This window comes from Phascolarctos cinereus, unplaced genomic scaffold (assembly GCF_003287225.1).
Source record: "Phascolarctos cinereus isolate Bilbo 61053 unplaced genomic scaffold, phaCin_HiC Scaffold_9;HRSCAF=440, whole genome shotgun sequence".
Classification (NCBI taxonomy): Eukaryota; Metazoa; Chordata; class Mammalia; order Diprotodontia; family Phascolarctidae; genus Phascolarctos; species Phascolarctos cinereus.
The window spans coordinates 262476805-262495818 of NW_027556402.1; the positions used below are offsets into that span (position 1 = coordinate 262476805).

Sequence of the window (19014 nt, forward strand, 5' to 3'; positions counted from 1 at the left end):
CAGACCTCCAGAAGGGAAGGGAGCCAGGACCACCTGGAGAAGGCTTCAGTTCTGGGAGGGTCTCCTAACATCCAGCTGCCCTCCGCCCCCGGTCACCGCACCCCTCTGCCCAGTCCCTCTTCCTCGAGATAGCCCTACAGATGCTGGGAGACTCTGAGGGCCCTCCTCTCATCTATAGGAACAGCCTCTCCCTTCCCTTCAACAAATTCTCATGAGACACGGACCCGAGTCCCTTCATCCTCCTGGCTGCTCTCCTCTGAACTTACACTCAGGGCTTGTCTCCCAAGCTTGTTAGAATTGTTTGAAGAATAAGGGTAAATAAGTGGTGAGTGAGAGCCTGGTAGGCTTAGCCATGAGGAAACTTTGGTCCCTGGTTCTCTACCAGATATTTGCCTGCTCAGAAATATTTCTGGTGAACGTCCCGGCTCTGGGCAACCCTGCAGAAGAAGCCACATGGCCCTGGGCACCAGGGAGGTGACTGTGGCTGCGCCCCTTCTTTGTATTTGCACAAACACATACCACACACATGCTTACACACGAGCACACATGCACACATTCTCATACAATGCACACCCATGCACACACACATACACTGCACTCCTGCATGCATGCATACACCATACTCACACATACATGAGTACATGTGCATGCATGCAGACATGCACACACACATGCATGCATACATACCCTCTTCTAGCTTGAGGCTTCACAAAGTACCTGCCCAGCGCGAGCTGTGGGCTTGTGTCATGTAAAGGGGCCTTTGCCTCCTGGCCCAGGATCCCACTGGGGAGCCTCATTTCACATCCTGGAGGAGTGGTGAGAGGCCACATGTGAGGAGGTCCCCAGCAAGTAGGACCAGGATCTGCACCAGGGTCTGCACTAGGGTCTGCACCAGGGTCTGCAGGGTCCCCATGCCCAGAGAGCGTCTTGGGAGTTCGGATCTCAAGCTGGAAGGGGCCTCAAAGGCCTAGTCCAGCCCCAACATTTTACAGATGAAGAAACTGAGGCATTGAGCAGTTAGATGGCCTGTTCAAGGTCACAATGGCAAAGCTGAAGTTTGGGCCCTCACCACTGCCCCACATCTCCCCAACCATACAGATCATGCCCAAATAATCCAGATGAAAGCCCTCTTCAGCCTTTGTCTATGTCCTACCTCTAAAGTACTGGGAGCCTGGCTTCCTTGTGGGGCTAGGGGGATAGCTAGACCACAGCTAAAGGGGTCTAGACACTCTCCCCCGTGGGGGCTGCTCTTTAGTCTGGGTGCCCGCCCTTGGCCCAGCCCCAGGGTCCTGCTCTCTGGGGCAGCTTAGGACAGGAGATGAGTATCGGCCTGGAAAAGTGGGTCTTAGTGGGACACAGTAGGAGCATGAAGGGAAAAGTGGGGTAGGGCAGGCCAGGGAACATCTGAGCCCAGCCCCCACCTCTACCCACAATGGTACCTTTGGTCTAGATTCTGGGCAGGTGGGGACACAGGCACAGAGGCCCCATTGTCTGGGCAGTACCCGCTTCTCAGGGTTTCTGATTGCTTCTGGCTTTAAGGGATTTCACCTGACTGAGGGAGGTGACTAAGGGAGCCAACAACCCAAGCAGATTGAGGCTGTGTTCTGGTTGCCAGGAGGACCCTGCCCAGCTGGGTGATGGGGGTGCCCAGGCAGCCTACCCTTCAGGGAAGGCCAGGGACAGGGAAACCCTGCCCTAGGGACCTTTAGGGGGCTGGGCCCCCAGCCTGGCTCCCCTTCTCACCTTCAGGGCTGCCCCACCCCGACCTGCCTGCTGCCTAACTCTGGGGTCCACAGTGAACCCAGGGGCTGTGAGTGCATGGCTGGGGCCTAGCACCTTCCCTGCAGACCAGAGGAAAGCAGCCTGGGAATGACACATTTGTTCTCAGGGTCAGTCACCAACTCTCCATTTCCTCAGCTGTAAAATGGTGATGATAATACCTACAGCCCCAGTGGGTAGTCGACAGGGAAGCAGCGTGTGAACCTTCACGTGCCCTAGAAGTTGTAGCTGGCATTGTTAAGGGTCCAGCCCAGGAGACCTTTGCCAATGATGCCCACCTATTGGCTGCTTCAGGGTTTCCAAATCACCTTCTGAGGGGCAGTGACGGGGCGCTGCAGTGGATAGAACACCAGCCCTGTAGTCAGCAGAGCCTGAGTTCAAATCCGACTTCAGACACTTACTAGCTGTGTGACCCTAGGCAAGTCACTTAACCCCAATTGCCTCAGAAAAGAAAAAGAAAACACCTTCTGAGTACAATACTGCCATGAAGGGCATGTGAGTCCTATCACATCTATTCTGCAGACAAAGAAACTGAGGCCCAGAGAAAAGTGACTTCACCAAGGTCACACAGAGGAAAGTATCAGTGGCAAATCCAGCATCTTGTTCAGCTCGGCACAGCTGATCTGAGGGAGGCCACCTGCCCCTTGGCCGGCCTGGGCTGTCTGCAGAGGGCAGAGTTGGGGTCCTTGGGAAGGGCCCACCCTGGCCCTGGAGCCCCTAGGACACAAACCCCGAGGAGGGAGTGAGGCTCACTGTGAGGTCAGCTTTGTCTACAAGGGGGAATGGTTTGGGGCTTGGGGCTTTTCTGGGGAGCATCCCAGACAGCCATGGCACTGCAATGGGTATGAGAGGTGGCAGGGGTCAGCGTGTCTAGCCCCCTGCCAGCTGCCAAGTGGGTTTCGGCCAGGGACTCTCCTTCCCCCTGCCTTCCGCCTCCTGTGGAGGCCTGGCCCCTGGCTCTGCTGAGTGGGCTGGGACTCACCTGAAGGAAAACCAGAAAGGATCTTGATGAAAAAGACAGACCCGACTCCGGGCAGGGCCAGCAGGCGGGCAATTTCCTTCAAATCAAACACGCTGGCTGCTGGGGGTGTGCCTGGGGAGACAACAGAAGGGGGTGAGCCCCTGTTAGTACCCACAGTGGAGGAGACTAAGGCCCAGAGAGGGAAGCCCCCATCTATCTGCCCAAGGCTATGCTGGAAGTGAGACTCAGGTCAGGGACTGGAACCCAGGACCTCGCAAAAACAGATGCGATGCCATTGAAACCTTGTCTGAGCACCAGGCAGACCTTGCTAGCAGTCCAGCCCAGACAAAGCCCGCCTGGCAGGAAAGTCAGGACTCAAGGATATTTTTAAAGCATGTTTTACCTTCAAGTCCACTGAATGAGAGAAGAGTGAGCTATCACGGACAGAGAAATGCCCAAGCCTCTTCCACTACCTGCCTGGCTGGCTTTGGGCATGTCACAGAGCCACCCTGACCCTCAGTCTCCTCCTCCATAGAACCAAGGGGACTGGAAGAGATCTCCAACATCCCTTCTATCTCAGTGGATAGAGCACCGGCCCTGAAATCAGGAGGACCTGAGTTCAAATCTGGCCTCAGACTAAACACTTGACACTTACTAGCTGTGTGACCCTGGGCAAGTCACTTGACCCCAATTGCCTAAATAAAAAAACAGTCTTTTCTATCTCTAAGATCATAGGGCTTTCTAGGCCCTTTTAGGTCCTACTTCAATGAATAGTTGGACCTCAGTTTTCTCATCTATGAAATGGGTATAAGAATAGCACCTCCCTCCCAGAGTTGTTAAATGATAATATATGTAAAGTGTTTTGCAAGCCTTAAGGTAGCAGCTGCTGCTGCTACTACTAAGAACAGTTTGCAATTGGCATATCAAACTCCATTCCACTCAGATAAACAAAGGTGTTTCAGGCTCAGCAGAAAAAGCAGGGGGACCTAGGGTCAGAGGACCTGAGTTTGAATTCTGGTGGAGAGCTTTCAACCAGGGGAGGGACTGGGCCCCTGAGAGCGGCTGGATGTAACAACATTCCTGCTAAGTATGACTGTTTCTACCTGCTTATACCCCAGCATCTCCTAAGTTGTGGCACTGTGGGACAAAGCCCTGATCTCTTCACCTTAGTTATAACTCTAACACAAATTCAGGCCCAGCCCAGAGTTTGTCAGACACCCAGTCTAGAGGTCATCTGTGACCAAGGCACTGAGGGACTCCTGAAGGGGGGGATGTCAGCCTAATTCTGGTTTTTTGTTTTGTTTTTTGCTAGGCAAAGGGGTTAAGTGACTTGCCCAGGGTCACACAGTTAGTAAGTGTCATGAGGCCGGATTTGAACTCAGGTCCTCCTGACCCCAGGGCCAGTGCTCTATCTGCTGTGCCACCTCACTGCCCCACCTCACTGCCCCAGTGAGCGAAATTCTGATGGGCGCTTTGGTGGGGGGAGGGCTGGTCTATGAATGAAGAGGAATGTTCCTGCAGGGTGGGTCAGGCAGTGACAGAAGTCAGGCAGAGAGAAGCCAGCCAGGCCTGGGAAACAACACACACACACACACACACACACACACACACACACACACACACACACTCTAACGGCATCTATGTGCTCACAGACAACAGTTCCAGAGAAGGACTCATCGGTGCCATCGTGAAGCAGGTCCAGGTAGATCTGAGAACCCAGCAGGGCCGTAGCCAAGGATTCCCAGAGTCAGCCCTCTGGTTTGTGTGCCTGGACATGTGTGCCTGTCTGTGGTGGATGGGAAATGTCTGATCAAAAGTATGTTTAAAGATCACCCACCATACTCTCAAGTGGCTGCAGCTTCCCCCTTCCTGCCTAGCCTGTGCTGTGTTGCATAGAACCCCCTTCTATAGAAGGCACAAGAGCTCTAGAGCGCTCAGAGCTGACTGGAATCCAGCCCCGTCTCTTAGCTGAAGAGTGAAACGACACCCCAGAGGCACCAGGGGTTTGCCCAAGCCCAGGCGGGCAGTCAGTGGGCAGAGGTCCTCGGCTTCAAAACCCACCTGCTTGCTCCAGCAGCAGGGGGCTAAATTTTTGGGGTGAGTTCTGGCCTCCAAATTGCCAACTGGAGACTGAAATAAACAAGCAGGAAAGGCTCAAACACAACCCAAAAGCCCAAGTTATTCACAAGCCAAAGTGGAGCATATTTGACACCTACCCCCCAACAGAAGACTGGGTGGGGCTCCAGTCTGGTCTCTTCTCTCGTGGACTTTTTGAAGGTCAGTTTGAGCCTTGCCCTGACCCTGGAGGCCTCTCCCTGGCTCTGTGGCACTGCTGTCTGCCTTAGACTAGAAGCAGCTGGAGGGCAGGGATTCTCTCTCTACACTCACACACACACACCACACACACACACACACACACACACACACACACACACACACCCCACACTCACTCTCTACAGCCCCTGGCCTTGGGCTGTGCCAGGCTCTGGCAGATTGAGGTGGGAGCAATGTCTCTCTTTCCCCAAAGCCCAGGAAATCAAAAAGGGGGCTCACTTTGTTCCTGGGGAAACTGAGGCTCAGGTTCACCCTTCTTCAGGCCCCTGACCCCCATGCTTACCTGATGGGGCTCTCTCAGCTTCAGAGGTGGCCTTGGTGTTTGCGGGGATGCACGTGAGGCTGACCAGGGTGCAGATGGCGTTGGCCAAGAAGGCGACATAGGCAGGGGAGTAAATGCTGGGAAGGGAAAAATGTCATGTGTCATAGTCCTGGGATTGATCAGCTTCCCTCCCCCTCTCCCCCAATCATCCCGCCAATACTGCCTGAAGTCCAGAGGCCTGGGTGTGAGTCTGCTCTTTACTGTCCATGTGAGGGTCCTCTCAATTTCAGGAGCTCTAAGTACCCACTAGTGTTAGTGTCCCCTCTTCTGTGGGGGGTTCGGCACTAGATAAGCAAAGACTCTACAGAATGTCAGTTCCCTGAGGGCAGGGACTGGTCCACTTTGTCTCTATATCCTCTGTGCCAAGCACAGAGTGTTTCTTTAATAAATGCGTGTTGATTGTTAAAAGGCGAAAGTGAAATCATCTCTGCCCTCTAAAGGTTAACATTCACCTGAGGGTGGGGGAGGGGAGGCCAACAGGTCCACAGACCAGGAAATACAACATGTGTGCAGAATTTGTATGAAATTATTTGTGGGAGTGGGAGCAAGTCTAATGACTAGAGAAATCAGGGAAGTCTTCTCCTAGGAAGAGATTACAAGGCCTTCTGGGTTTCAGCAGGGGGGGGGGGGTGAGGTGAATGGAATAAGCATTTAGAGTACCTACGATGTGCTAAGTGCTATACAGATATTTTCTGATTTGATTCTCACAACAGCCCTTCAGGGAGGTGCCATGGGAGGGAGGTGCTGTTATAGTCCTCATTTATAGTTGAGGAAACTGAGAAAAACAGAGGTGAGGTGACTTGCCCAGGGTTATTCAGCTAGTAACTCTATGACCCTGGAAAGATGCCTGAGTGTGTGTGTGTGTGTGTGTGTGTGTGTGTGTGTGTGTGTGTGTGTGCATACACAAGACAGAAAGGAGAAGAGAATATCTCAAGGCTTCAATCCAGGCACAAGAAGAGGCACATCCACCCTCTTCTGCCTTCCCTCTCCCCTCTCTCTCCCCCTTCCTCCTCCTCTCTTTCCCTTCCTCCTCCCTTCTCTCCTCTCTCCCTTCTCTCCCTCCTCCCCTCCCTCTTCCCCTCTCCTCTCTCTCCCCCCTCCCCCATCAAGACAGGCCAGCCTACTGCTTCCTTTTGGCTGAATCACAGCTCCCTGAGTGGCGTTGCTGAGGATGCACAATCTTTGGCCCGTGACCCACTCCTCCTTGGAAGCCTGGCCCACAAAGGCCCCATTCAGCCTGTTGGATTCCTCCAAGGATGCTCCCCCATGGGCCTTCGGCCCCTGGGTGATGACATTGGAGGGGGGTGTCAGAGGGAGGGATGCTGGAAGCTAAGCCAAGCCTGGTCAGAAGGCAGAGGGCTTAATGTTGCCTCTGCTCCATCTCCTCCCCCACCCCTACTGTGGACAAGTCACTTAGCCCTGCTGGGCCTCAGTTTACCCCTCAAGAAAAGGAAATGGTTGGATTCTGGCATCCAAGGTCCCTCCGGCTACATGTGCTCTGCTCCTCTTTTGAACCTCAGTCTATAAAATCTACAAAATGTGGGGTTTGAACTCATTGTCATAGAACCGAGATCCAAATGCTGCTTATTAGCTGGGGAAGGCCAGGCAAGCTCCTCCCTCCCCCCACTCCTGCCAGGCCTCAGTCTCCTCATTTGTAAAATGAGGGGGTGGACCAAGATAGCCCTCAAGGTCTCTTCCAGCCACCCCCTGCCCTCCGAACCCTCATTGGAGCAAGCTTCCCTCAGTCCTGGGGCCTCCCTCCAACCCCCTAAATGTACTGGAAGAAGCCTTAGAATTGGCCCAGCTCAGCCCCGGCATAGTGCAGAGAGTCCCAGAGACGGTGGGAGAGCCACTTAGGGGCCAAGGCAGGATTCACACTCAGGTCTTCAGACTTTTCCCAGCAAACCTTCCAGGGCCCTTAGGAGGGCCTGGACTGCAGGATAAGACCATACCAGCTCCCTAGCCACAACCAGAGGCTTTCCTAGGGTTAGAGAGATGAGGAAACTGAGGCCCAGGATGGGGGAGGGCAGGTGCCATTGGCTTTCTTCAGCTGGTGTGGGGGGTGTTGGGCGGTGGAGGGAGGGTCAGAGGACAGGAGAATCATAGGTGGACAGAGCCCATTTTATTTGCCAGACCACCAGTCCAGAGCTGAGCGGTGGGGTCAGAGGCTCCAGACACCGGGATCGCCTGGGCTGGCCCGGGCTTGGGAGGGCAAAGATCCATGAGATGTAGTCGGCCCCTCTCTCCCAGTTTCATGATCTGCTGCCCTGGGCCCCAGGGAGTGTCAAGGGGGGAGGGGAGAAGCAGACCGAGGCTAGACAACCTTTCTCCTCATTCGAACTGTCTGAATGACAAGCCTGGAGGGCAGTGCCCTCTTCATCACTGTTTCCTCATCTGTAAAATGGGGATTGCAGTACAATCTACCTCTCAGGGTTGTCATGGGGATAAAATCAATATTTGTAAAGTTCTTGGTAAACCTTAAGGTGCTAGATGAATAATTAGATTAGTTATTATGATTATTCAATCAAATGCTGCATTTGAATCCAGCTTCTGACACTTATTACTAGTTGTATGACCCTGGACTAATTGTTTTAACCTCTCTGAGCTTCAGTTTCCTTTTCTGTAAAACAGAGATACCAACAAAAGTTGTGATTTGCACACTTGCAAGAGATCTTATGCGTTGGAAGGTCTGGGTTGGCCTCCGTGGTCTCTGGGGAGGTCACACATCACACACACACACACACACACAACACAACACACACACTCACATACATATACACATACATACACACATACCACACACTCACACACATACATACACACACTCACACACACTCCCCAGAGAAGGGTCCCTTGGGCTAGAAGCTCTTTGCCGGGGGTCTCTTTCTCTCTCTCTGTCCCGCACCTGCCCAATCCGGTCTGGCTAAGGGCTCACCCTGCCCATCTGATGAATGGGCCCATTAAGCCTGGATGTAAAATGCTGTTCTCATTCAGTCTGCCTGGGTCTTCAGGGTAAAGTCCCAATCCGGCCTGTTGAGTGGGTGGACAGACAGGCAGGGAAATTGGGGGAGGGGAGAGTGGCAGGCCAGGAGACCTGAGAAGGCAGTTTTTGTTTATCCCCTCTCCCTCCAATACAGGCCTGGCTGGGTCTCTCCATCAGCCTCCATGGAGGCCTTCCCAGATCTAGGGTGTGTGCCTCATTCTAAGGCCAGGACTTCCCCTAGGTACTCAGTACAGAGGGTGGGGAGTGCTGGGGGGCAGGGTCGGGCCAGATGGGCCCACTCCCCCACATCTCCATGGATGAATGGAATACTTTCGAGCTGCTGGAATGCTCTGACCAGCTGCAGCTTGGGGGGAGGGGGGCAGGCCCGTCCCAGGAAGGGGCGGCCGGAAGCAGCAGATCCAGTACAGATGAGGTTGGGGGCAGCTGCTCCACATTCCTGAGGACCATCGTCACTGGGGGCCCAGCTCCGGAAGTCCTGGCATTTTAGGCTCCCCGGGCCAGGCAGGGGAGGGGGGTGACCCCTGAGGCTCCTCATTCATCCTCCCACGTCTTGCAGAAATCCCTCTGACAGGTGCGCCTATAGAGCAATCTTTGGACCCTTTCAGTGATGGAGAGCTCCCTCCCTCTCCCCCAAAGCAACCGGTCTATTGTGGTCTTAATATTAGGGCTGGAAAGAAACTGAGATAACCTTCAATCTGACCTCCTGATTTTACAGAAATGGAAACTGAGGTCCAGAGAGAGGAAGGTGTCTTCGGAGACCTCAGAGCTGGGAGGCTACCTCCAGACCTAGAGTGCGGGGCCCGAGAGAAACCCCTCTTCATCCCCCTACGTTATGTCCCCTGCCCCCTGGCTTTGCGTCCCCTCCCCCCAGACTTTGTGCCTCCTCGCACCGGACTTCGTGCTCCCTCCCGCCCGGACTTTGTGTCCCCAGGGGTCCCCATTAGGATGGAAGCTGCTCCCTTTGCTCATTTTGGACCCTCAGTTTCTGTCACTGGCTGCTTCCCTCCCATCTACACACATGTCCGAGTCTGCCCCCTCCCCCAAACATCTCACTTGACCCTTCCATTCCAGCTCCCCATCCTCCCATCTGCTGCCCTTTGTGGGAAGCTCTTTAAAGCCCCATCCCCTCTCTCTTTAACCCCTTACAGTCCAGCTTCTGGCCTCATCATTCTGCCCAAGCTGCTCTCTCAGGAGTCACCAATGATCTCTTAGGGGCCCCGACCAGTGGCTTTTTCTGGGTCCTCATTCTGCAGGCCTCTGCAGCCCCTGACGCTGTCGGTCACTCTCTCCTCCCGGATCCTCTCCTCTCTCTAGGTTTTCAGGACCCCTCTCCCTCCTCTCCCCTGGTTCTCCCCCTCCCTCTCTGTCTCCGGCATCCCCCTCCACATCACCCCTTTGGAGTGTGGGTGTCCCTCAGGGCTCTGTCCAGGGCCTCTGCTCTTCTGCCTCTATAATACCTCACTGGGTGAGCTCCCATGGACTTAATGTTCATCGATCTCTATGCTGATGACTCTCTAATCTACCTTTCCTACCCCAGTCTCTCTGCTGACTTCCAGCGTCTCATCTCCAAGTGCTTCTCAGACACCTTGGGCTGGATGCCCAAAAGACATCTGAAACAACATGGCCCAAACAGAACTGTGCCCCCGACTCCTCCCTGTTTCTTACCCTCGTCTCTAACTGTTAGCCAAGACCAGCTGTTTTCCCTCCATGACATCTTCTGAATGCGCCCCCTTCTCTCCTCTGACGCTGACACCAGCACCTCACAACTGGCCTAGTTGAGAGAATGAACCCCCAAATCTGGAAGGGTTTTAGAAAGAAATGTGTTTGGTCCTTTGGCAGAGACAGCCAGGAAGGAGGCTGGCCCCTCCACACGTCCTTGTGAGGCGACGTTCTGTAGAGTTGAGACCAGGACAAGGACAGGGACACACCTGCTTGGCCACATACAGGCAGAAGGTCATCTCCCAAAAAAGGCAGTTGGAGGTGTGGAATTTGGGTGGACCTCTGATGAGCCCTGGGTGGGAGCTCACCTCTCAGAGGCATCTCAAAGTCTACAGAAAGCTTAGCAGCTAGACAATGTTCTGGTCACATAAAGCCAGTCAAACAATATTAATAAAGGATAAATAAGCAGTATTTTCCACACCTGCTGGGGGTCTGCCTGCCTCAGTCTCTCCCCCTCCAGCCCATCCTCCTCTCAGGCACCAAAGGGATTTTCCTAAAGCTCAGGACTAACCATGTCCTTCCCTTCCCCCAAACTCCAGTGGCTCCAGTACAAACATCTTCCTTCGTTTGGCCTTTGAAGCCCTTCATAAGCAGCCCCCTCCTCCCTTCCCCAGTGACACCAGCTCCTTCAAAGGCAGATGACGTGGGCTTGGCAATGATCCCTGGGGTTTTCACTCCTGAAGGAGGCATTTTTCCCAAGTGAATAAATCATTCAAGAGAGAAAGCCTGTCCCTGGCTTGGTCGGGCCAGCATGCTGGCATTTGCCCTCCTGGCCAGCCTGTCAGTCAGGGAGGCTCTGGACAGGAAAGAGCCAAGGAGGAACCCGTATTTAGTCATCAGTGACCCTGCTGTGACCTGCCCCAGAAGAGGTCTGCCCCCAGCAGCAGGGAGCATAGGCTCCATTCTTTGCCCTTTGCCCTAGGGAACAGATGCCAGGCTGCTCAGGCAGACAGTGCCTCAAGACTGTCAGGAGAGCCACTCAGGGCCTGATCCGCTACTGGAATGGTTTACAGGCTGGTATAAAGGAAAGAACACTGGCTTTGGAGTCTTAGCTTCCAGTCCTGGTTCTGCCTCTTACAAATTATGTTTCTTTGGGCAAATCATTTCCCCTCCTGTGCCTCGGTTTCCTGTTCTATAAAATAGGGACAGCGTTATTTGCTCTCTTTCATCCCAGAGCTACTGGCCTGTACTGTGGAAATGTGATCTATAGGCCCTCTGCCCCGACTCCCTCATTTCACAGATGAGGGAGGCCGAGGCCCTCAGCTCGGAGTGACTATTGGAACTCAGGCCCTCGGACTCCAGGCTCAGTGCCCTTCCCATTGTGCAACGGTATCGGCTGTTGCCTAGCTCCACGACCCTGCATCTCCAGACTCTGGGTATTTGTGCTAGCTGTGCCCCATGCCTGGCATGCTCGCCCTCCTCATCTCTACCCCCTGGTTTCTCTGGCTTCCTTCCAATCCCAGCAGAAACCGCCCCTGCAAGAAGCCTTTCCTGATCCTTACTCTGAGGTCGCTCACAACGTCTCCTGTCTGTCGTGTGTTTGTATGCAGTGTTTGAACGTTGTCTCCCTTCAGACCGTGAGCTCCCCGAAGGTAGGGATGATCTTTTACTTGTTGTGTTCTGCTCATTGCTTAGCACAGCGCCAGACACACGGTAGGTACTTAACAACAAGCTTGTTTCCTGCCTGACTACGCTCAGTCAGCCTCCTCCCTCCAGGCCAGAACTCCCTGCCCGCCTCAGACAAGAGCCTTCTCCCCTAGGCCTCTGATGGATGGGGGCCCTTCTCATAGGTCCTGCTCATCTCTGCCCCTGCGTAGCCAGAAGAGAGCAGCACCAGGCACCCCTTGGCCCCCTTCCCATGAGTCATCTCTGCCAAGCTGTCCACCCCTCACAAGACAACCAGGAAGCTCGTCTTCACAAGGAAGATGCAGCCCTCACAGGGCCCCCAGTCCTCAGAACCCCCACACCCTGAGTGTCAGCTGATCCCCCATCCCCCCCCACCCCAGAGTCTCAGCTGATCCCCCATCCCCCCACCACACCCCAGAGTCTCGGCTGAGCCCCTGATCCCCTCACCACACCCCAGAGTCTCAGCTGAGCCCCCATCCCCCCACCACACCCCAGAGTCCTGGCTGAGCCCCTCGATTTCTTCTCCATGTCCCCTCTGCTGCCTCCCTGAGGACCCATCTTCTGGCCTCAGCTGCAAAGCCTCCAAGCAGGGGAGACGCCCCTTCTGCCCAGGCAGCCCCTCCACGGTGGCGAAGCTCGTTCTCGGCCCCTCTGCACCCGGTTGGGTTCCCGGGGTTAAGAGGAACAAGGCAGACCCCTCTTCTGTGCAATAGCCCAGTTCACACCCCTAAGAGTAATGAATTCTAAACTTCTTCCCAGCAGGGGGACTCCTGTCTCTACTTTGGTTCAGTTCAGAGCATACCATAGGTGCTTAATCAACGCTGCTGTCCAGAGGAATGGACCACTTGGGGATAAGTCTGGGACAAGTGAACCCATTCACGTATCCAACAAACCTTTCACTGAGCACGCGCCGTGTACTGAGCCCCCACTGCAGGCCTCCCATGCCTTGTCTTGTAGTATGCTGTGTGGTAAGGGCATGGGGAGGTAGACTAAGGCCGGTGGGAGGCTGGAGGAGGCGAAGGGAGGGCTTGGGGGCAGGGGCCAGGAGAGGGAGCTGGGCTCTGACTGCCAGGCTTTGAACACAGTAGGTGCTTGGCAAAGTCAGTCCAGCTTTGTGGCAGGGCCCCTAGGAATGCACTTGCCCTCCTGGGGGGACCACACAGCGGCCCTCGTCCTCCAGTTGAGCCCTGGGACCCCCAGGCTTTAATCCCTGCAGTGGGAGGGGGACGGCCAGAGCCACATGCTCCAGACAGGTGCAAGCCATTGTCCCAGCCAAACAGAGAACATGGTCCGCAGGCACACCCCCGGCACACACACTCCAGCAGCTGGGGGCAGGCAAGCTCCTCGAGCGACAGCTTGCCCCCAACCCCCACCGACCTCCTCCAGGTCCCAGCTGCTGTCTGGCTGATGCTCCAGTCTCCCTCAGAATGTAGGCAAGGTGACTCTCACAGGGGCTCAGTCGTGGAGTGGCTATGTGACCCCGGGCGAGTCACAACTCTTCTCTGGGCCTCAGTTTCCTTCTTTGTAAAATCACGGGATTGGACTTCATGGTCAGCTTTAGCTCTGCGATCTAGTGGGCAGGTGAGCAGAAAAATGGCAGAACACGTACAACCTATCCTCTGGGACGAACTGCCAGTTCCAACAACCCAGACACCCAAAGGTCCATCTCAGTCCTCAAGGGGGCTGGGAAGGAAGATTCCCATCCCTGCCCTGATGGGTATGACAGGGACAGCGCTGGGTCCAGGGGGTAGGGTCCAAGGACCTGGGTTCGAGCCTTGGCTCCAATGACACCATCTTGAGCCACTTCTGCCCCTCTGGGGGCTGAGAATTTCTACGACCTTTTCCAGCTCCAAATTCCAATGTCTAGGCTCGGGGCTCAGCCAGCTGGGGCTGCTGGGAATTCCTGCCGTGCCTCTCAGCCCACCCCAACTTCTAGGGTTCCTAGCACACTCCAGGTTGGAGCACTCTCGCAAACTCGGTCTTGTCTGCCTCCCACAACGACTTCATGTTCGTGTTTCATCTGAAGGCCAATGGGGTAGGGGTGGGTGTGACACAGGTGGCCCTGCGCTGCCCCTTGGCTGCTTGCTGTATCCTGAACTGAAGGCTGCTGGGACCCTTAGCCTGAGTCCAGACCAAAGGTGATGCTGGCCTGGCCTAGGGTGGGGTCACGGCATGAAGAAATAGAAGGGCTGTGGAAAGCATATGGAGGCTGATTGGGTGGGGATGGCACCAAGCTTCTGAACTTGGGCCCCTCCACAGAGACAAGGAAGTTCGGAAAGGGGGAGGTGGGGATCCAGAGGGGAAGAGCAGAGAAGAGCAAGGGTCCTGGGGATGGGGGAGGGAAGAAGAGCCAGCAAAGTGGCCATCCTCCCTTCAGGAAGACCCTCTGAGTGGCCCATCTGCCATTCTTCTATTAGAGGGGTCTGTCAGGGGCTGTCATAGAGAGGGCCCAGGCTAAGCGAAGGTCTCTGGCAGAGGCTTGGGGACCACCAGTGTGCCTCCTTCCTCCCCGCCCCCGTGGCCCTGACCATCCAGGTGCTTTGGGCTCAGTGTCCTCATCTGCCAAATGGGTGGGACAACCCTGGAGGGTGCGCAGGGTGTTTGGAGGAGAGCCCTTGGCATCCTCTCTGCTGTCCCCTAGCCTCCCTCTCTCCCAGCCCCCCCCCATTGATTGCTTCGGGTTCCACCCTCTTGTGCCCAGTGACCAAGCCAACAGGTCCCTCTGCCCCACGACAGGCCTTCAGATACTTCAAGGCCACAGCTAGACCTCCCCTGAGGTGAACATGCTCAGCTCCTCCTCCACGACAAGGTCTCCAGACCCTCTTCTGGACGTTCAGCCCTTCCCCACATGTCGTGTGAGCACAGCACTAGAGTTGAGGTCTGGCCATGGCAGAGGACAGTGGGACTGCCACATCCCCAATCTTGGAAGCCAGGCCCCCTCCACAATGGCAAAGCGTTCATAGGCCACCACCCCGACAGCCCTGCTAGTGTGCATTGAGCTCATAGCCCACTAAGACCCCCAGATTCTTTTTCTGATGGAACCAGGAATTAAGCTTTGACTGAGGGGTCTTCCAGGAGGGGAAAGAAAAGAAAGCTGGCTCAGCTCATGGTCCATCCCTCCTCATCCGGGCACCCTGGTACCCTTTCCCCCAGCAGCAGAGCAGGGGACCTAGAACCCTTCTCCGCCCTAGGGATGCTCCTCGATCCCTGACTTTGCCCCAGCTGCTGATAAGGCTGTGGGGTAAGAGTCAGGGGAAGGGCAGGCCCAGGCCCAGGCCCGGGTAGGTTCCAGGGCTCAGCTCCTCAGAAAAAGCTGACAGAGACAGTGAAGCCACTGGGGTTCCTTTCAGGGTCCTCAGGGCCTGTGGAAGCTGATCTCCTACCAGGGAACAAAGTGGGAGATGGGATGGCAGGGTCAGCTCTAGCGGGGCCAGCCCAGTCCTCCAACCCTAGCCCTGAGAGGAGGAAGGGCTCTCGACCTCCTCAACTCACAGAGAGGGAAACTGAAGCCCAGAGGTAGGGGCAGCTCCAGGGTGGGGGAGATGCCAGGGGTCCCAATTCCCAGCTCAGGGCTCTTTCCACCCCCCCCAAGGGGAATGTCCGTATTTGAGGACTCGAGAAATATCTCGCAGTGACCTCACCTTCCATCATCCCCCTCACCCAGAAAGCCAGCCCCATTGCAGGGGATTGTGGGAGGGTGAATTTCCTGCTCTTTGGCCTTCTGCCTGTGTTGCTTCTAGGAAAGTCTGCATTTCTGGGAAGGCCAAGGGCCCTGGGCAGGACTGGAGGCCTGGAGCCAAGAATGTGGCCAGTCATTCCAGACTAGCCCAGGTGGGAAAGGCCGGGGACCAGCTACCCTGCTTTGGGCTCCCCTAGAATCACAGGAATCAGGGGAGACTCGTTCTCCTGGTGATGAAGGGGACCATGAGCATGCCGGAGCTCTGGGAAGGCTCTGAGTGCAGGCCTTCTGACAGCCTGAGAGAGAGGTCACCAAATACTGGGGAGCCTTGGCTGCAGGGTGGCCCCATCCTGGCAGCTCCTGAGCTGTAAGGGAGTGGCAATCTGCCCTGGTGGAGGGAGAGCCTATACCAACAAAATCCTGCACCCAAGAACTAGAGCAGTGTGCAGACGCAGAGCTGTAACCAGGGTGGGGCCCCTGGCGTGTTGCCTCAGGGTGCTGGAATTGAGAGGGCTCGGACAGCCCTAGTGCTAAGGGTCATCTGGCTAGCAAGAAGAACTGGCCACACTCAGTGGCCCCGCCCCACATGAGCCCTTCTGCAGCCCAGACCATCTCAGTCCCTACTGCCGACTCTACCACACAACTCTGTAGGTGCTTGTGCCACGGCCCTGGGTCTGGATCCCAGATCTTGCACTGCCTCCCTCCGTAACCTTGGACAAGTTCCTTCTTTGTTCTGGTCCTCAATGGCCTTTTCTGTAGAATAAGGGCTCTGCCCCCTTCCTCTGGAAAGCCGGGGCCCCTGAAAGGGGCTGAGATCCTCGTCTCTTCCTCTGCTTCGGGCTGTTCAGGACCAACCTCCATGATGGGAGGCCGCAGGGAAGCCTTCCAAGAGAAGAGGCCTTTCTTCAGGGCTCCGGCTGGGGATACTTGCGTCACCATCTGTGACACGCTATGGCCAAAAACAACCGCAGCTCTGTCTTCTCAGCTCTCTAGAAATCCCAGAGGCCAGGCCTGGCAGCTTGCTGACACTTGGGGTCTATTTTGGGAGGAGGAGGAGGCAGGGCTGGGGCAGCAGAGTTAACTCCTGAATGTTCCCCTCCGGGGTGCCCAGTCATGGACCCAGCCCCAATCCCCCACAGATGGACCAAGAAGAAACAGGGGCAGGGAACCCTTCGACTGAGACTGGGGAGTTGGCCCCCAGCCCTGCAAGCAGTGCCCCTGGGGACCCTGCCCTGCTCCCCAGGCTGCTCCCTAGGGTGCCATGTTGGCATGGATGGTCCTGGAGGAAGACTGGAGACAGGTGGGCATCAGGAATTCAATTTAACTCAATGAATATTTGTCAAGCACCTTGTGTGTGCCAGGCACCTGTGCTGAAACTGAAGGTATAGAGACAAAAACTGAACAGTCTCTGCCCTCAGGGAGCTTCCAGTCCACTGTGGGGCTCCAACAGGTATGCAGAGAAGTAAGTATGAGATGATTTGAGGAGGCAGAGAGCCCCGGCACAGTGGAAATAGGGAAGGCTTCCCTGTCCCCTGAGCTGAGCTTTGTAGGAAGTTAGGGCTTCTAATAACTCCATGGGCATAATTCCACATTGCTCTCCAGAATGGTTGGATCAGTTCACAATTCCACCAACAATGAATAAGTGTCCCAGTTTTTCCACGTCTCCTCCAACATTTGTCACTTTCCCCTTCAATCATTTTAGTCAATCTGATAGTTTATTTATAGGTCAATTTCCAAAAAAAAAAATTAGAGGAAAAGAACCTGTATGTTCTAAAATGTTTATAGCAGCTTTCTCTTTGTGGTGGCAAAGAACTGGAAACTGCAGGGATGCCTATCTACTGAGGAATGGCTGAACAAGCCGTGGTGTGTGACTGTGATGGAATACTACTGTGCCGTAAGAAATCATGGGCGCAGCGATTTTTAGAAAAACATGGGAAGACTTACATGAAATAATGAAGAGTGAAATGAACAGAAGCAGAAGAACGTTGTATGTACTAATAGCAACATTGTTTGAAGAATGACTTTGAGCAAGTAAGTCATTTTGACTGCTATAAACACCCAACTTAATGATAAAGGACGTAGGAAGGAAGACACTGTGTCCAGAAAAAGAACTGATAAATACAAGCATGTCTAGAATAATTTTTCACACACACACACACACACACACACACACACAGACAAACACAAACACCCCTATTTGTATTTAATGGTAGCCATCTTGGGGGGGAGGGGAAAAAAAAGAAATCGACAAGATAATTTTGTTGTATATTTGAAAGGAATAGCAAGTTGTGCAACGGTTGATTTGCAGTTTCATGTGCAATCTTTTCATCATACTATGTTATGGAAATGTTTTTTTATTCCATAAATTAAAGAAAAATTAATATATTTTTTAAAAAGCAAGTTAATACTTCTAAAAGGGAACCCATTCCAGGCATGGGAGGGCAGCTGGACCAAGGCAGGAAGATGCCTTTGGGCTGCGGGAAGGGAGCTATGTGACAAAAACCTAGAGAGTTGGGGGCGGGGGAAGGGAGCCACCCCACGGAGGGCTTTGAAGGCGGAGCAGAAGAGCACCTGTAACCTGCGGGCAAGAAGGAGCCCTGGGAACTTCTGGAGCAGGATAGTGACCACATCAGAACATGAGGAAAAAGGGCTAGAATGGGGCTTTGTGAGGCCAGGCAGTGGTAGCTCCATTTTACAGATGAGAAAACTGAGTCTCAGACAGGCAGTGTCAGAGGCACGATCTGAAGCCAGATCCCTCCTACCTCAATCTCCCTACAACTTCCACTGCTTCTGACCATGCCGCACTAGGTTTGCTCAAAGGAGGACCAGAGCCCACTCTGGCCTAGCCAGGCCATGGCGACACAGGAGTTGGGACCTCCTTGGGGAGAGGGGGCAGGGAGACTCCTAGCCTAAGAGAGGAATGGGGAGGTGGGACGAGTTTCCCTTTTCCCATCTGTTCTCTCAGCGAAATTGCCCCCTCCACGCCCAAGCCTTTGAGATAGGCAACTAGTTACTGATAGACCCACGTACTGATAGCCTGGCCGGCAGCTTGTTACCGGAGGGAGAGCTGCTGAGCTCGGGTCGTAGGCCTCCTGCCTCAAAGCCCTGCCGCCTCCTGAGTCATCAGGTGCCCAGCCATGCCCCGAGCCTTTGGCCAGGCAGTAAATATTTAGGCAGTGGGTTGGGCAAAATGCCACCTCAGCAGATGGGGCTGCAGGGAGGGGCTGACAGCGAGTGAGTTATTTGTGTGGAGGGAGCGTCTGGCACCCCTGGGCACGACCCTCCGACTCATCGGCCCATGTTTCCTAGTCTCCTCTCCGCTACTCCAGGCAGGCTTAGCTGCTCCTCGCAGGGAAGGGACATGCCCACGGTCATGCAGCCAGAAAGAGCTGCGCTGGGACTTAGTTTTCTTCTCTGTAAAGTGGGGAACATAAGAGTGGGCTGGCGAGAGGATCAGATGACAGAGAGCTGTTCTGCCAAGTGCTTGGTAACCTTCCTCAATGTCCACCATCGTTGTTACTGTTATGAAGAAGCCGGGTCCTCTCAGTCTGCTCAAGCTGAGTCCCAGCTCTCCCCACCCCCCCAGCTCA

At 54.7% G+C, this 19014-nt stretch overlaps 1 protein-coding gene across 3 annotated transcripts in view; it reads right to left on the bottom strand.

The window, feature by feature from the left end:
• The window catches only part of SLC67A1 (solute carrier family 67 member 1), a 93232-nt gene that overhangs the window by 22190 nt on the left and 52028 nt on the right, over positions 1–19014 (bottom strand). For all 3 annotated transcript variants that reach the window (XM_020970821.2, XM_078148699.1, XM_020970820.2), the window contains 2 exons: positions 5358–5473; positions 2762–2872 (listed from right to left, as the gene is read on the bottom strand). In XM_020970821.2, the coding sequence (XP_020826480.1) occupies positions 2762–2872; positions 5358–5473 (227 nt within the window). The remainder of the gene's footprint in view (positions 1–2761; positions 2873–5357; positions 5474–19014) is intronic.